This window comes from Aedes albopictus, chromosome 2 (assembly GCF_035046485.1).
Source record: "Aedes albopictus strain Foshan chromosome 2, AalbF5, whole genome shotgun sequence".
Taxonomy (NCBI): domain Eukaryota; kingdom Metazoa; phylum Arthropoda; class Insecta; order Diptera; family Culicidae; genus Aedes; species Aedes albopictus.
Window position 1 is genome coordinate 136,244,835 of NC_085137.1, and position 18,980 is coordinate 136,263,814.

The 18,980-nt window shown below is 37.2% G+C and overlaps 1 protein-coding gene across 2 annotated transcripts in view; it reads left to right on the top strand.

Moving 5' to 3' along the window:
* LOC115255415 (T-box protein H15) overlaps positions 1 to 18,980 on the top strand; it is a 136,504-nt gene that overhangs the window by 90,509 nt on the left and 27,015 nt on the right. Inside the window, exon 4 of one of the 2 annotated variants that reach the window (XM_062850498.1) lies at positions 7,163 to 7,454. In XM_062850498.1, the coding sequence (XP_062706482.1) occupies positions 7,163 to 7,454 (292 nt within the window). The remainder of the gene's footprint in view (positions 1 to 7,162; positions 7,455 to 18,980) is intronic. The other variant, XM_062850499.1, reaches the window with a different exon arrangement.

Sequence of the window (18,980 nt, forward strand, 5' to 3'; positions counted from 1 at the left end):
ACAGCTTGAAAGACATGAGATACGTATATTTCAAAACTTGGTCTTTCAACTCCAGGAACTTACTATGCGAGAACACGTCGTAAATTTCGCGTTCTGGACCACTTAGAACATAGGTTCCCAAACTTTCAGGTCGCGTGACCCCTTTTGCCAGCTGACGTAGTTTTCTCGACCCCTCATAGAAATTGCCTCATTTGTTGTCTGTTTACAGTAAAATATTTTACTGTCCCTGACGACCCCCTGGATAAATGCCGGCTACCTAATATCCCCCCCGGGGGGTCGCGACCCACAGTTTGGGAAACCATGACTTAGAAGCATACTGCTTCGCCAAAGTTGCTCAGAAAAATAATGCTCTTACATAGAACACAATTACTTACTACGTGGCGTTATTGGTGTAATAAGCTATTTTTTGGCCCAAGCGCCTGAAATCTCACGTTCTGAACCACTTTAAAAGATACTGTTCTCTGCAAAATTTCTCAGAAAAATGATAGATATCATCAAGAAAACAATTTTGTTCGGGAATCACATGGTAATGGTGTACTTCGTAGCTACCAATTTAAACTAAGGTTAAGATATGCTAAAGCCACACCTCCAACTTTCAAGAGCACAAATCTGAAGAACCATATATTGGTTTGCGCTGGAAAGTTGCCAACTTTTTTTGAAAACCATTCTGCATTGCATTTGAAAGCTTCTTTAGAATTGTTTGTTTTTTCGTCATATAGTATTTTGAGAAATTATCAAGAAATTCTTTTGGGAAGTTTTACGAAAATTTCTTCTAAAATTTCTTTGGCAATTTTTTTTGAACTCTTTTAGAAATTCTTCGTAAATTTGTTTTGGAATTCCTTTGGCCATTTTATGGAATTTTAGTCAGCAATTTATTTGAAATTATTCTCGGTTATTGTGATCATTTCCTTTGGAAATCACTTGAGCCTTTTTTTGCTGTTTTTATCTGCAAATCATTGGTTTTTTTTTGTGATTTCGTTCAACACGAATATTTTCTTTCAGTATTCGTTTAGAAATTATAATGGATTTTTTCCCTTGAGATTTTTTTTTTGAAAATTGACGATTTCTTCCAGAAATTTTCCATTGATTTTTTCTGCAACTCCGTCGGCAAATTCTTTGTGAAGTTCTCTGGCAGTTCCTTTGCTCATTTCATTGGAAATTACACAGGAAATTCCATTGGAATTCATCGGGGTGTCCCTTGAAGGTTTCTTTAAGCAATTTGTTTGGGAATTCTTTCGGAAGTGCATTTGACAACTTATTAGGTATTTTTTTTAGAAATTTCTTCAGCAACTCTTTTGGATACTTCTTAGGAAATTACTGTGGGGTATTATTCGGCAATTTCGTCGTGATGCACTTGCGTTGTTTTTGTAGCGGTTCCTTTGAAAAGTCCTTCGGTTATTCCTTTCGGGTGCCATTAGCTATTTCTATGCAATCGTTGTTAGGAAACACTTAGTGAAATTATTCAAGATTTTTTTAAGAACTACTCTGGCAATCACTTTATTTTTTTTTAAATTCCTCAAGTAATTCTTTCATGATTTTCTACGGCCATTCCGGTGTGAATTCTCGGATATTTTTTAGTTCACAAGAGTGTATCTAATAAAATTCCAAAAGCAATAGCAGACGCAGGGTCTCCAGTTAGCCTAGTGGTTAAGGCTATGGATCGCCAACGCGGCGGGTTCGATTCCCGTTCCGGTCGGGAAAATTTCTTGACTCCCTGGGCATTGTACTTGCCTCACAATTTACAAATTCATGCAATGGTAGGCAAAGAAAGCTCTTCAATTAATAACTGTGGAAGTGCTCAAAGAACACTCAGTTGAAGCGAGGCAGGCCAAGTCCCAGTGGGGACGTCGAGCCATAAAAAAGAAGAAGAACCAGACGCAAAACCGTAAGGATTTACTAATGGAATTTCCAGAGGAATTACCATAAGAATTTTCTACCGGAATTACCAAAGAAATATTCAAAAATAGCCACAGGAAATTACAAACGACTAATCATTAAGGAATTTTCAAAGTACCTGTCGAATGAATTTTGAAAGGATTTACCTTACAAAATTTATTGACATGTATATTAGCAAAGGGATTGGCGCTGAAACTCCCAAAGAAATCACTGAAAAAATCCCGTAGGAGTTGTTTGATAAATTTCCAAAGCAGATTTACCGAATCAAATTCCAAAGGAATTGCCAAAATGATTTTCCAAAAAATGTCCAAAAAAACCACAATAAGTAATCGTGTAGGAATGTTGTTTCAAATCCAATAAAGCTTGCCGAAAGGATTTGCTGAATGTATGGGTCATACTAACCCCAATGCGTTATTCTTAGCTTTTTATTCCTGAAGATCGTGAACTGAGAGCTTTCTCTGCTTGCCAATGACCATTTCGCATGTAAACGCGTTGGTATTCAGCATAATCATGCTGAGAAGGGTGACGGGTTTCGATTCCCGGTCGGTCCAGGACCTTTTCATAAAGGAAATCTCCTTGACTTTCAATCATTCAAAGATTCCATCAGAAGTCCTTTATATATTCAGGAATTTCTCCAGGAAATCCTTTCGAAACCTCTTCAGAGATTTCTTTATAAATCCTCACGTTTTTTTTTTTTGAGAAAATATTCCAAAAGTTCTTGCAGAAATTCCTCCTGGAATACTTTGGAATTATCTTCAACGATTGCTCCACTAATTCTACTGCTTCTTCTTATCTTTGGACTTGTTTAGTTTGTCTGATTTTCCGCAAGTCTGATATTCCGCAAGGCTTTGGTCAGAAATACACCCACGGGTCCTTCCAGAATTCGTTCAGAAAGTCGTTCATGAACTTTATGCAGGAAGTTGTTCTGGAATTCTCATAGAACTATATCAAGAAGCTGCTTCAAGTACACTCATCCCAGTATTTCTGCAGAAAATACTCCTTTGCCTTCTGCAGGAATTCTTTCTGTTTCCATCAGAAATTCCTTCTCAAAATTGTTTAGAAATTTCTTTAGAAATTCTGCCTTCTGAAATTTCTCTAAGGATTACTTATTTACTTATTTCATTAAAGTTTAATATATGGTATGTGGGGGCAAGATGGGTCAGTACCGTTTTCAATCGCACAATATAAGTTTTGAATCTTTCAATAATTTTCCCAGATGAACGACGGGGATACACAAAAAAGTGGTATATTGTTTTGAAAATTCTATACGTTCCTCGCACAGAAAATAATAAAATATTTTTTCGTTAAACTCCTTATGCTATACATTCCATATGACTACGTGTATTGTGTAGACGGGGCAAGATGGGTCACCCTAATTTTTCGGTATGTTTGCATAGTTTTTGAAAATGTTTTATTTTTCATGGAAAGGCTATTCTGTGACCTGCATTATCGAAGCGATGAGAGCACTGAAAATTTGAGAACATATTTTTTAAATTTTCCTTCAAAAAATATAGGTTTTCAAAGCTCGTTTATGGCTACCCGAACAAAAATCTTCTAGTTCTGAGAATAATCTACCGATATGTTTCAACACTTTCTTCATGTAATCTGTACGTCTATGAAGCTTAGATGTATAGAGAAAAACTAGAAGATATAGTATTTTTTGTTGGAGGAAAATCGAGTTTTCTTATAGCTGACCCATCTTGCCCCCGTTAAAATGAGGTGGGGCAAGATGGGTCATGTTTTGAAAATTGTTTGTCAAGACGCAGGTTTCAAACTTTATAACCTTTTTATACTCCTATATCATAGCTTACTAGTGTATCTGAGAGTCGTGGTAGAATACAGAGAAATGCGATTTATATTCAGAAAGTTATAGGGATCCATTTCTTAGGTGACCCATCCTGCCCCCACTTACCATATACAGGGTCTTGTTCAGTATTTCAAGATTTATTTTCTGCAATTTTTTCAGATTTCTTCAGAAACTATTTCGAGGATTTTTTTCCGAAATTTAAAATTCTGCACTAGACTACTGGGTGTTTCGTGTGTTGTCCGTTGTGTCATGCTAGTGACCGTTCAGTCTGTGCAACCTATGGTTAAAGACAGTGTAGAGTATGTTTTAAAAAATCCTCCCGGAATTCCTTCAGACATTTATCTAGGAATTCCTTCACAAATTTCACTAGGAACTCCTTGAGAAATTTCTTTTGTTTTTTTTTCAATTCACTTCTATGGATGAGTGTAATCAGTTTCGTACCTTTTAATTCCGCCCTATGTTGCTTATATTTTGACAGATATGCGTATTTCGACTACCACTTGTAATCTTCCTCAGTGTCAGTTATCCACTCCTCATAGTAATTCCCATACAAATTTTGAAGGGCTTGTGCAGTCTCAATTTTCAACCAAATCAGCTCAAATTTCAAGAGAAGGCTTAGAATCTGGTGACGAATCGAATAAGCGGTGTGGAGCAAAAACGATGTTTTGAACCACGCCAGTACCTACTCTGGCAGAGACCCCGTGAAAACTCTCTAAAAACCTGAAATCGTGAAAAATCTTGGAAGGAGCTATTTATGGAACCTCTGGATATACTAGGGAGAACTGGAGAAAGCCAAAAAGGAAAAACCTTTGATAATTTCAAAATAAAACTTTGTGAGAAACTGAAAATGAATTTAAAGGAGGAATTCCGAAAAAAGAACTGGAAAACTCAGGGAATTTTATTTTGTTCTATGAGTAGTGTGCTTATTACTCTGAAGATGATGCATGGCGCAGTTCGCTTGATTGCATAACGCATGCAAGTTTTCTGTGCTGTGGAAGTTGGAAGAAAGGAAAACGGCTTTTTCAACCCGTTTTTGTTCTAGCGATGACTATGAACATGTGAATATACATGAGTTGTATGTGTAGTGAAGAGAAAGGAGAAGATATATAGAAGATACAAAGTAGGAGGAAAAGGACGGGCCAGGGGTTAAACCCAGGATTACTTGTTAAGCGCATATTAAGCTTTATTTCAGCCTTTTTTGAAGCCTCAAATCAGCTAAACACTGAACAAAATCACAGAATAGTTCCTGAATTGGAACAAGACGACACACATCGTCGCTACCTTCAGTATAAAAGTACTTCTGCTGACAACAATAAGAACACCAAGACAACCATTTAGTGTTACCAAACGCTTGAAAGTGTCTAGGCTCGTTCAGCTGAACGAGCGCGCTCCATCACTATTGCCATCTGCTTGTCTGTTCCAGTTCCTGCTGCTAGTAGTGGTGGTAGTTTGCCATCGCCCAGAGGCAGCCGACCATCAAGCCGCCGACGGGTGTCACTTCCCGTTTCGGTTAATTAGCAAATTAGCTCTAACTCCTCCTAACATTCATCCACAAAAGTACCACCCATCACTGAGGTGGGTGGGCGTAAAACAAAACCGAGAATGAGATGAGCTACGTCAGTCAGTTGTCTGATTATGTCTGACACGGCGGCGCACCGAGTCACTCTGCTGGATTTCAAGTTGCAAGTGCCTAGGCTGCGTCACCCATCAGTTAGAAAACAGTTGAGTGGGTGGGTGGGAAAATGCTAATTGTTGTCCAATCTGCTGACGTTGAATTAGTTGAAGATGCGATAGGTTGGGAAGTTAGGCTATTTTCGCGTAAATCGAGTTTGGTTAATTTCGATTTAGTGGAAATCAGTCGAGTTAATTCGAAGTGAAACTCCACGATTGTGTTGCCACGTGACAGGGCTGACAGCAGTCAACGTTTCAGTTTGGCTTAAAATGGTCTTCGCTGGAATTATTTATTGCCACTAGGAATATAATTGAATAAACATAAGCTGTTTGCAGATTGTGACAACTCAGTGAATTATACGAATTTCTATAACTAACTGTTTCAGCATGATTGCCAAAATAGTAGTTTACGCAACAAGGTGCAGAATGAAGATTTTTACAGCACGAGTCGTACATTTAACCAACGAGGCTTGCCGAGTTGGATAATTACGACTAGTGCAGTAAAAATCGAGTTCTGCACCGAGTTGCGTACAACGTTTTTTTGCAATTTCATAAATTACCACATGAGGATAGTTTTTAACAAAAATTGTTCATCAAACTGCACACTGATGTTCATAGTCATGTTTAAGAATATCTGATCATAGCAGGTTATACTGCGCAGTTGTCACATTTTTTCAAACCTGCGTCCAGAAACCATCAAGAATTTGATCAAAACTGAAACAGTGCTGTAATGATTCATTACACAACGCAAATCAGTGCTGTAATGAACCATTACAGCACTGCTGATTTGGTGTGGGAAAGTAGGCCTTTTCCTGGCAGATTTGCGTGAGGTAAAATAGCCTATTACGATGAGAAATTGCAAAAATTACTTTACAGCGTGACCAAAAATACTCACGTCCACAGGTGTGTTGCACTGCAGCAGTTGTGATTGAGATTTTGATGGCAGCTGAATATATACCTATTCAGCATTTTTTTTTTTGGATTTGTGGTTCAAAACTTTCCAATTCATTGTGAAGAATTTTCATTCGACGTTTTTGAGTTCATAGAAAATACATTGTACGTTCTTGTTGTATTCCAACTGTTCGCAAATGTTATGATGGATCGAATCGTGATCAACCTGCATTACCGTGACCACCCACATACTTTAAAATCCACGCCAGGCTACGATCTCGATTAGCATATCAAAAACTGCTCGGACAGACTGAACCTTCCAATCAATTTTCATGCAAATTACTATCGCTAACTATGTGCTGAATAGATTTTACCTTCGCCGACCGCAGTAATCGCCCAGGAAAGTCGAGGCTAAAATTCACATTTTCAGCACCTTATTCAACATTACGCCGTGGCTGTGTGCTGTGTCTGTATACCTTAAGAAGGAACAACCCAAAAGCGAACTGGAAAACCCATCCATAGCGGTTGGAGCTTATCTCGTCCTTCTAAATCGCTCAAATTTACACGGGTAAAACACGGCCTCCGGAGAGCGTTAACGGTGTTTGATTCGCTGGTTGCGATTGCGGCCCTTCGCTTGGCACAAGGTGTATGCGGCTCGATACGAGGATTTTTTCCGATTCATCATGCCTTTCGGATATTGAAAATTCGAACATTGTAAAACACCGTTTGCTTCCGTGAGTCTCAGCCCTTCGTCGCTTCGGGACCTTAGGAGATCGTTATCGGTCAGTGCTTTTACTCGAGCTAATACAGTTTTATGGAGTTGACTTTGGAGTGCGACAACAACGTGTGGTCGAGCTGAACATTCATGAATTCTTTTTCTTTTTTTTCCTTTTTCAGACGGATGTTCCCGACGGTTCGGGTGTCGTTTTCCGGTCCTCTGCGGCAGGTTACGCCCGCCGATCGGTATGTGGTGCTGATGGACATTTTGCCGCTGGATAACCGGCGCTACCGGTATGCGTACCATCGATCGTCCTGGCTGGTGGCCGGTAAGGCTGATCCTCCGCCACCGCCGCGGTTATACGCCCACCCGGATACGCCGCTGGGAGCGGAAGCCCTGAGGAAGCAGGTCATCTCGTTCGAGAAGGTCAAGCTGACCAACAACGAGATGGACAAGAACGGTCAAGTAAGTGTACGTAATCGTAAGTTTTACGGTGCTTTTGCATGTGGATTGTGGATATTAGCTAAAAAGCGGTGAAAAAAAAAATGAATGATGTTAATCTAAGGTCTGTTCCTTACAGTTCAAAATTGTTACATCGAGATTGTATGTTCACTACAGAGCAATTCTAGCCTGAAACAGAAAAAAATTCTTCGACTCAATATTTTTAATTTGAATGAGATTTTGTTCATGCGCTGGATTTACTTTTGCACCAACACATTTTTCTTCACCTAACTTTTGAAAAGCGACAAAAAAAAACTAATTTTCTTCTTCAAAAAATTATTACTCGAACATTTTTTTCGCACATCCAGCCATAACTCAGAAACAGCAAATTAACCCTCTAATACCCAACCCCGCCTTTAGAAGGGATATAGTTTGAGCATTTTTGTAATTTTTGTTTTGTGGAAAATCAAAATTTTTATAGTTTTGACTGATATTTAGGACTGTTTTGTATATCTCAGAGCGAATTACATTTTTTAAAAATCATTGAAAAAAAGATGTTTTAGTCACCTTCTAGAAGTCATTGTTTATTTTGTATTGAATCGCTACAAATAATATATTTTAAATTTTTCCCAAATCATTCTATCCTAGTTTTATAGTTCAAGGGAAGCGAATACACTCTAAAATTATTTTCCTTAAAATTACACGGAAAATAAAATTTTCTATGAAAAAAATTTAAAATTAAAATATTTTAACAATAATCATGAGATCGCAAAATGTTTTCATCTCAAAAAATCCGTACCCCAAATAGGCTTCCCGGAAAAATATAAAACTGTGGGAATGTTCAAAAATAAAAATTAGAAAAATCAAAAACTGAATTTCACGAAATCGAGAATTAAAAAGAATCATCTTCCAAAACATGTTTAAAACGATTTTAGATGACGAAAAATGATATTTAGATCAAAATAAAAAATTTGGGTATTAGAGGGTTAAGAATGGTTCGTGGCAAATGTAATTATTTTCATTGAAACTTGTATGTTAAACTTATTTTTGGCATCGATAATATAAAAAAATCCTTTTGTTTCTAAAATTGAGGGACCCACCTGGGCTACTTGGCAAATGTTGATGCTAGAAATAAGCCTTAAACAAATAAGAAATACATAAGAACAAAAAATCGAATACCATGGGAAATTAAAATTTAGCGCGAATTTGCCCATAGAATTTTACTCTTGTGAATTAGTTTTCATTTTTTATTACTTCAAAAATTTGTCTTAAAACTTTTCAAGATTTTTTTTTTAAATATGTCTGACATTGCTAGAGTAATTTCGCTTTGAGGTATATGTAAAAAAAATGAAGAAAGCTTTAGCAAAACGTTTTCAAATTCAATTGCAGAGAGCTTGAAATAATCATGATGAGCCACCAGATGAAATTTTCAAATATCTTCACAAGGCACGCTAAAATGCCTTTACTCCCTTGATTTTTTTACGAACTCTTCAAATTATCAAGAACTTTATCCTGAATTTTCCCTTATTTTTCAAACATTTCTTTGGAGGTTTTGGTTGCAAAAAAAAATCCCGCCAATATTGTCAATAAATAAATTTTGACATTAATGTCATTTTCAATAGTATAGCACTAGAATGTTACAGTGAAGAACGAGGAATACTTTTTTCGAAGTTGCATCCCTTTTCCCGGTTCCCGGTCAGTAACTTCTTTTGTCATTTTTTTAAGGATTTTTCAAGATTATATTTTTTAAACGTTGCTTCAGAAATTACTTGAAGAATTTTCCCCGACCTTTTTCATAAAAATCTTACAAAAAAAAAGCTAACATAGGCCTCTAATAAAATGCTAAAATACCTATTTCTCCAATTTTTTTTCATTCAAATTAAACCTAATTTTTTTCGTATCATAAATATTATTATTTATTTAAAAAAATAGGTATTTTGTCCAGGACCTACGGTTTTCTTCAGTTTTAAGCTGACATTTTTGAAATTCTTTTTGTTTCAAATTTTGCTCCGTGAATTCGTAGGTTTTTTCATTGCAAGATTCTAGGATATAACTTTTAAAATAAACAAAGAACCTATTATTTCTTAAAAAAAAGAACCTATTATTTCTGAAAAAAAATCCTTGGAGGAGCTCATAGAAGTATTTTTTTTTCAATATCTTAGAAGGTCTGCTGAAAGAATCTCCAAAGTAATTTCTAGATAAATATTCAGGAAAAATGAAGGAGAATTTTCTAAAGGAATTTTCGGAGAAAACTCTGGACTCTGGAATCCCACAAGAACGCGATTTTTTTTTTCACAAATTTTACCTCTCAATTTGTCAATTAGCAACATTTCGTGCCTACTAATTATTTACAAGTTTTTCCAGAAAGCCTAAAGAATATTTTAAAGAGGTCCTCTTTAAGTTCCAAAACGAATCTAAGATTAATTTGGAAGAATCTCTTGGGAAATTTTTTTGAAGAAATCATCATGGCAATTTCTAGAGGAATCGGTGGAAAAATATGCGCTAACTTAGGGGGCATGGACGGTTTTGCCCACTCTTTCCCCCCTAAATTTTCCTAATTTTCAAGATTTCCTTTCAAAAAATTTGAAAAACAGGCTTTGCTTCCCCCAATAATTTGACCAAGTAGACGCACCTGAGTGTATAAATGTTTGGTGATATTATCTGGGAAGGAATACTCTTCTGGACAATATCTGGAGAAATCCTTCGAGAAACTTTTCGAAGCAATTCCTTGTGAATAAATTAATGTGAATTTCTGGAGTCATCTATTTAGGAATTCTTACTGAAATTTAGTTTCTGAAGCATTTCTAGTGAAATCTTTGGATGAGCTTTGGGGGGTGGAGTTCTTGCAAATTTCTGAACAACTTCTCGATAAAATTTCTTGATTTTTTTTTTTTTTTTTGATAGATTTATGAAGAATTTTTGGACGAATTTCCAGGGCAGATTTTACATTTTTTTAAGGAAACCTTGCAGTTAACATTCCAAAGAAATTACGTTGGAATGAAAAAAAAAAACGAAAGTTAAGAAGCAATTTATATTTTTTTTGGATTTTAGGCTTTTCCAGTCGGTAGGGTGAAAACGCGGAAAATCCCAAAAATGGCTGAGTGCTATAGATGCAAAGATTTTAGATTTTATATTAAACAATTTATAAATGTATGTCCCCGGGGAACTTCTCTACAAATGTTAAAGTCAAAATCATTTTTAAAGCATTCTTTGAAATTTCTGTACGAATTTCTGGACATATCTTCGGACCAATCTGCAGAATATTCTGAGTGAAGCTCCAGAAGTTATTTTTGATGGAAATACTTGAGAAGTATTGGTAGACATTTTCGAGAAAAAAAAAAACCTCAACGGAACTTTTAGAGCTCAAATAAATTCCCAAAACAATGTTTGCTTGTAAGTTGGACTGTTAAAATAATCGATTGTTGTGTTTTTATACAACTTTTGAGAGCTTTAGGCCCCTGGTGAGCCACTTTGCCCGAACTTCAAATTTCGACATTATTACTTGTTTAGATAAAACTATCATTAAACAATCGGCCAAAATATTAGCGACACATAAAAAAGTGGTCATTCTCTATAAATAATTCCAAAAGTCCCAGTGAAGAAACAGAGGTGTAAGCAGTAGTAAATAACAAAAGTTCCATAAACAAATAAAAAAATACATAAATAAATCAAAAGTTTCCATAAATAATGGATTTTTGATCAATTAAAAACGAAAAAAATGCAATGAATAAAATAACTGATGCCATAAAAAAAGCAATTTTTCCCACCAAATAACTTCGAATTTTCCATAAATAAATCCGATTTTTCCATAATAAATTAGAAAATTCACAATAAGAAAATATCTTAAAAGCAATAAATAATTCAAAATGTGCAATGAACGAAAAACAAAATTATCAATAAATGTCAAAAAACGATCAATAAACGTAAATGCATTTTGAGCCAAAAAATTACATAGGCCATGCGGCGAAGCCGCATAGAGGATTGAGGAACTGAGGCGGCAGAAGGCCGCCGAAGTTTCCGATATCCGATGCACCGCAATTGCATCGTTTCGGTTCTAGGCAATCCACAGATCCAAGAATATGCCCGGTATAATGCAAACATAGATATTATCCCTTTTTTAAGTCCGGCGAGCGATAGCGAGTTCGGACAGCAAACAATTGCTCGGTAAATTGCAATCATAGTTACGCAAGCTTTTCAGTCGTTTCAGTCATATAAATGCGATTCAGCATTTCACTGCCTCATACTTTCCTGCATTTGTTTTTCATGGGTAATTTCGTCATTTTTTGAATTTTTTTATTGCTTTTTCGATATTTTTTATTGTGAATTTTCTAATTTATTATGGAAAAATCGGATTAATTTATGGAAAATTCGAAGTTATTCGGTGGGAAAATGGCTTTTTTTATTGCAACAGTTGGTCGGTGTTAAGTCAGAGAGGACCATGTGTTTTTTACTTAATTTGTAGAAAAACGGCTTTAAAGTTTGCAACTCTATAAGTTTTGAGTTTTTGAACAAATGTTAGTGAATTTTTGCCATCAATCTTAATAACTATTCATCACAGCATCGCTCTGTATTGATCGCGAAACAACGAAAAATAAAGCTTGAAACCGAGAAATTGATAAGTAATTGATTGTACTTAGTCCACTCTGACTGAACGGTTTTTGGAAAATCTTCAACCAACTACAGTTTACACTCAAGTTTTTACATATTTGATGAAAAATAATGCACAAGTAGGACAACAGTTAAAAGGAGTAATGTATAATGTGAGCAGGAAGTTTGATATTTCTGTTATTACACTGTTGATTGCCATTTTCAATTTTTATGTTCAGTCAGAGTAGACGAAGTACAACAGTTCAATATCACATGAAGGGTAGTCAATTAATGAGCTATTTAAGAATTCTTAACATGAACATTTAATAACTAACAACTTTTGAATGTATTTTATAGTTCGGTATGTTTTTGAAATTTTGTAGTTACACAGTTCATAATAATTTATTCAGAGGACAGGCATTTTTCAAAAATTCGCTCAGACAGAGTGAACTAAGTACACAATTCTTACATAATCGGTTAAATCAATTTCTTCATGAAACGAGTATTGGTACATTTCAATATGATGCCCAACAGCTACTACACAAACATATTTTGATTTGGAAAGGATTACGAAAAATAATGTAAATTCAACTATTTTGCTTAGAGACACGTGGTTCACTCTGTCTGCACGCGAAATGCCACAATATGCTTCAACACGATTATCTGTAAAATACGATATTGACCATAATAAAAAGGGGGTTTTCCGGTTTTTTTTTCTGATCAATAATCATCAGAAAATGCGTTAGGGAGTCATACGATTTAGAAACGTATCACATTTTGATGATAAACTGTTTTATTTATTGGATATTAACCAATACACATTTTTTCGCCTCTCTTGACATCAAGCATATGGTCCACTCTGACTGCACACTATTATCGATTTTTGCAGTTCAATCAAAAGAAAATTGTGCTATAACTCTCGTCAATTGTAACATTAAGAAAATTGGGTGAATGTTCCAAGTAGCTTAAGAAATTCTTAATCAAATGCCCTAAAATCTAATTTTCGTCAATTTTGTTACTTGGTCCCCTCTGACTTAACACCGACCAGTTGATTTATTCATTGCATTTTTGAAATTTTGATTTGCTCAAAAATCAATTATTTTTTGAAACTCTTGATTTATTTATGCATTTTTATATTTGTTTATGGAATTTTTGTTATTTAATACTGATCACACCCCTGTTTCTTCACTGGGACTTTTCAAATTATTTATGGGAAATTTTGTATTTAGTTTGGAAAGTTTAATTGTCTGCCTTAAACAATCATAAATCCAATTTTCGCAAAAAGAGGGACGACCTATTGCTCACCCTGCCTCATGTTATCATGCTTGATCAAGAAGTTAGGAAATTGACTGTTTAGGGTATCCAAGAACTTCAAAGAAGTTCAAATCTTCTACGAAAGTAGTGATTTCGAACTGTATCACGAATATGGTTTATACTCAGATAGATTTCTTCTAGTGTGTGACGTTGGATGTACATTTTGGCAATTCCATCTTCCCCCTTTTAAATACTTTGAATCTATGATGAAACTTCCTGAAATCCTTTGCAATACCCTAAAACTTCTCTGAAACATTCCTTGAGCCCCCGTCAACTTCTTAACTCTCCCTAGTCATCTGATACTCCCAGATACTCCGCTGAGGCGACCGGAGGCCCTTAGACACCTCTTGAAACTACCTAAGAACCTCTCTGAAACCCCGCTAAGGCCTCCGTAAAATTCTATTGAACACTCCAGTAACCTGCTGCAAATCTCCAAAACCCCCTGAAACGTCTTGAAGCTGCTCCAAAACACCCTACATTTTCGGGGCCTTTACTTAAACCCACGGGAACATCCCTGAAGCCCTGATACCCCCAAGAAACCACTGAAGCACCTGGAACGTTTCTGACAACCACCTCTGAAACGCCCTGAAACCCATTAAAGTGCAATTAGATTGTTTGTTATTATGCCAAATGGTGAGAGACGAACCAGCCAAGGGCTGAAAGTCTCTATAATAAAGATAAATCAATCATTTATGCCAAATATTTGTCATCGAAGCAGGGATGGCATATGACTTTTTGAAAAATCTGTATCACTTTCTTCAAAAATCTGTATCCAGTACAAAAAATAACAACCCCCCAAAAAATCTTCAATCCATATAAAACGTAATCTGTACTGATGCCCAAAATCGGTATAATGCAGAAAAATCTGTAAATATGGCATCCATGCATTAAAGTTCGACATCCATCCACGGTTGCTATTGCTCACATTGTATTGGTTAATATGTTGGGCATGCTTGGTCAAATATTTGTCATGTCAAATGGGTCCTTTAGGAACCTTCCGTGAGACTCCCTGACCCTCTGAAACCTCTCAAAACAGCATGATTTTTTTCTGACACTCCCATTGAAATCCTCTTAAACCATCCCCGTAATGTTTTGTTACTGTGAAACCCCATCATTGAACATAAATTGAGGTTCCAGTGTTTTCTTATAGAAGTTTTTTGTATGTCATGGACTGATGACATACATAAAATACATATGTACAAACTTAAAAAAAAAAGTGCAGTGCATAAAATAGACATGCCATAAAAGACCAAATTTAATGCACAAAATAAATAAATACCTACGAAGGTTCTGGCTTTCTCTATCGTCTATCGTTTTTTGTCTTTTATCATTAGTGCCACTAATGATAAAAACAAGAAAACGGTAGACAGCTTTACCCTTGAAAAAGGCCAAAACATCGTGCAATGCAAATTTAATCGTTTGGATTCCCTAGACTGAGGAAGCCAAAATTTCCATAGCAAACCATTTCCAGTCGAAAACCTCTAGCTAAATCAGTACTTTAAGTGAGAAAACTTCGTTCACGAGAACAATTTTTTTTCTGCGGGTTTGGGACAACAAGGTTTCCAGAAGTTTTAAGGTCGTTTTTGAGGAGCTGCATGGGGACCAAGAGGACTCTATGGAGTTGTTGTTACGTTTATTTCAGAGATGTTCAATTGAGGTTACTAAGGATTACAGAGAGGTTACAGGAAGTTTCATGGACATCGATGTAGATTATTGGGGGGCTTCATATTCACTTTGGATGTTTACAAACTATTCAGAGTTGTTTCAGAGGGTTTAAGATGCGTTTCAGATGGATTTCGGGGTGCTCCTGTGCCACCCCAGAAACTCCTCTGAAACGTCTTGAGAATCCCTGGAACACCATAAGACCTACAAAATACACCTGAGACCACCTGAAATTTCCTGTGGTCCCCTGAAACGCCTCCAAAAATTCTCCTGAAATGCATACTCTGAAACCCTCTAGACCCTCTGGAACATTCGTGAAACGTCCTGTATCGCTTTTAAGCGCTCTGAAAATCCTCCTGAAACCCCTTTTAAACCCTTCATATAACCTATCGAGCTCCCTGAGACGTATGAATCTATTTAAACACTGCTTTAAGTCGCACAAAACTTCCACGAATTTATTTTGAATCTTCTGAAATGCCTGGCATTAACCCGGAACCAATTGAAAATACTTTTTTAGATTCTCAAGACCCTCTAGTTTTTCGCATCACGAGACCCACATTAATTCGCGAGGGGCGGGCGAGCGATTGCATAAACATTCTTCACTTTTCCCCTAACTATCAGTGATTAGTAGAATTGTGACGTAGCAGACGTAATTTTATTATAAAAATAAAGGGCTGTCGATTGATTACTCAAGGGTTTGTGAGGAGCGAGGGGATTAAGAGAATCTTATGCGTCATACAAAATATGCTAGTCTCCAAATCTCATCTCATTGGGTCTTTGCACTCCAACAGATCTGACGATAAAGAAGTATCAGCGAATGTAGCTTGAGCCCACATGCTCTGGGAAATATGCTTTCCTACCTTTTTCTCGATTCTTTTTTCATGTCCCGTTTAGCGTTCTACTTAAGATGCCTACCATTTTTTCTCTAAAACAAGTTAACGAACTTCTATCACCATCGTCTAAGAAAGCTCCCCCAAAGCTGACGACAAATCGATTCCATTCTCATCTCATACCTACCGACTGTCGTCAGGCAGTGGTAGAACTTTTTCGCAGCCCATCTCGGGAAGCTGCTGTTGGCTCAAAATATGGAAAACGAAAACGACCGACCTAAGTGTCGTTTGACAGTACGTTAGAGCGGTTCATTTTCAGCATCTCTTTAATTACTCTCATTTTCGGTGGGAACGGAGAACAGGGTTTTCGGCGAGGGTGTGACGGCGGGTTGATGGGCATCACAAGAAGAAAATGCCACTTTGAGAAGCGTCTTTTAGCGTAATTGAGTTTTCCAACAACTTCAAGCGGGCGCCCACTTCCACCCCAAACCAATCATCCAACAGACCGGATCATAGACGGACGGACGACGGTTTCGAGACCGTCAAATCGTTCGAAGAACGATGACACTCCGAATGGCCACACGTCGCGTATCGATTTTTCTGCCGTGATATTTATATCTTTATTATTGGTATTTGTTATTTCGTTACACCTCTTCGATTTCCGTCCCCGTTGCTCGGGGGATTCTTTCAGAGAATTTTGCTTCAATTCGTTCTGTCCACTGCCCGCTCCGCTGGCAGTCAGTGTGGTTGTTTCCCAGTAGTGCAGTTGGCGTGTTTGTAGCCTCGTAGTCGTCGTCGACGACGACGACAACGATATTGTGGTGGCGATGGTATCAATTTCATCAAATCATAATTTATAGATTACCATCGTAGACGTCTTCGTCTTGGTCTTCGTTCTTGAGGCGGTAGACTACCATACCACCACCACCCGCTGCAGTAGCGGACGACGTCTTTGCGCTGAATCCGGTGGGTGGTAGCTGCAAGTCAACACGAACCAGACCAGGGCAGGAATGAGACGTTATTTATTGGTTCGTCCGCTTACACTTGCCAAGGATTTCAAGTACATATTACATTGTAAGTTTACAGGACAAAGATGTGTACATAGTGAGGAGATATGGGGGTTGCTGAGCTGTGCTTCCATCGCTCATGTGCTGTTGAGTTGTTTACTGCACTGGTTAAATATTTTGACAGAGTCGCTGAAATGGGCTGTGGCTCTGGGTGTTATACCAGGAAAGTGACTAGTAGCAGTTGGCTGTATTATTTTTATCAATACATATTGGTTTGCATCTCCTTCAAGATTTACAATCATCATTTAAATATAGGTGTTTCAGCCAAACCATCTATTATAAATGATTTTGAGAATGTCATTGCTTAGTTTAAATTTTCACCTATAGGGGTTCGCATTAAACGATTTACACAGTGTATTATGTGTAGCCTCGCCTTTGGCGCTTTCCAATCGTTACCGATCTAGGGTCTGGGACCATTTAGGCAGGAGCACCTATTTTGAGCACTTGCTGTTATACCCAGTCAAATTTGAACCGATTGATTTGATTTTTGAGACACGATCAGATACGCACAGCACCTAGCCATGTTCAAAAAAAATCAAGCCAATCGGTTTGAAATTGATTGAGTTAGAGCAGCAAGTGCCCAAAATAGGTGCCCCTGCCCAAATGGTCCCAGACCCTAGTTTTATTGCTGCTGTTGATTATAAAGAGTTTAATCTTGCCCAGTTTGGGTAGTGGCTACGGGTAGGATAGCTCAGATCAATGAATGAAAGAACAGCAACGATCAATCTTTTATGACTTATGCAAGATGGTACATCCCAAGTGGTTTTATTCCAAAAACCTTACTTTCGTAAGGGGAATTTCTTTCTAGGAAACCTTCTGAACTCGGTGTTTGATATTTTCAGCAATAATAAAATGGCAAACTCGCATGTCATGCCTCGACCATGTGTACTTGTCAACAACGCAATCGTTGCTCCACTCATCTCTGAACTAATCACTAGAGATGTATGTGCTATCACAATTGATGTTTCTGTTGGCAACCTTAACAGAAAGTACGTCTAATTTTCGGTTTATTTACTGCATGAAGAACCATCCTCTACGGATATTTTCAAGCAAGTCATAGCATACTGCATTTCAAAAGGCCTTCCGCTAATTGTTAGCAGTGATGCTAATGCTCACCATATCATCTGGGATAGCTCAGACATTAACTTAAGAGGCTCCAGTTTGATGGAGTTTGACCTCTTTTCTTCTAAAATGTTCAAAACGCATTGTCGATCATCACATCCGTGATGTTCATCTGGCCAACATGCCTCTTCATGTGAACCAGCATGCTTACCAAACTGGAATGTCCAACTCCACTCTTTTACACTGAGTTACTAACGATATCGAGAAGCATTCACTCAAAAGCAATCTTGCTCGGGTTTTGTCTTAGATATTGAAGGTTCCTTTGACAAAGTGCCTTTCAATGCCATAGTGGAAGCCGTAAAGATCATGGTATAAGGACTGTTCATTAAAGAAAGTGGACATCTGTTTACCAATAGTTTAGAGTTAAAACTAAACAAAAAAATGTGAATTTTTGCTGAATGTGTAAAAACATTGTTCACTTCAGCAATACACTAAAACAAAACGGAAAAAGTAAGAAATTTCGAGCGATAGGTCGTATTAGCTTTGCGACTAGCAGATTAATCCTGCACAAATGGTGTTCCAAAAAATTGTCGTTTCGAGAATTGGACCGCAATTTTTTAACGCTAAGCAGAGGGCAGATGTGCCGGATGATGTAGGGTACATCAGAACTGAAAAATTTGGGAAAAAGTTTTTGGCGTGGCAAGCCGTTTGTTCATGTGGCCTAAAGAGTTCTTTGTATTTCACAACGGGAACAATCAACGGTGAAAATAACAGAAAGGAATGCATCAAAAAACGACTTCTACCCGTCTAGCGAAAACATACGGATCCTCTTTTGTTTTAGGCGGATCTGGCATCCGCTTATTACGCTTCTTCTACACTAGAGATGCTTAAGACGAAAAAAGTCGATTTTGCCGAAAAATGGCAAAATCCACAAAACTTCTCTGAACAGCGTCATGTGGAAAGATACCGGACAATAATTAAGCGGCATCTCAAGAAAGATGGAAGTGAAGCAATCTATGTTGATTGCTTCAAAA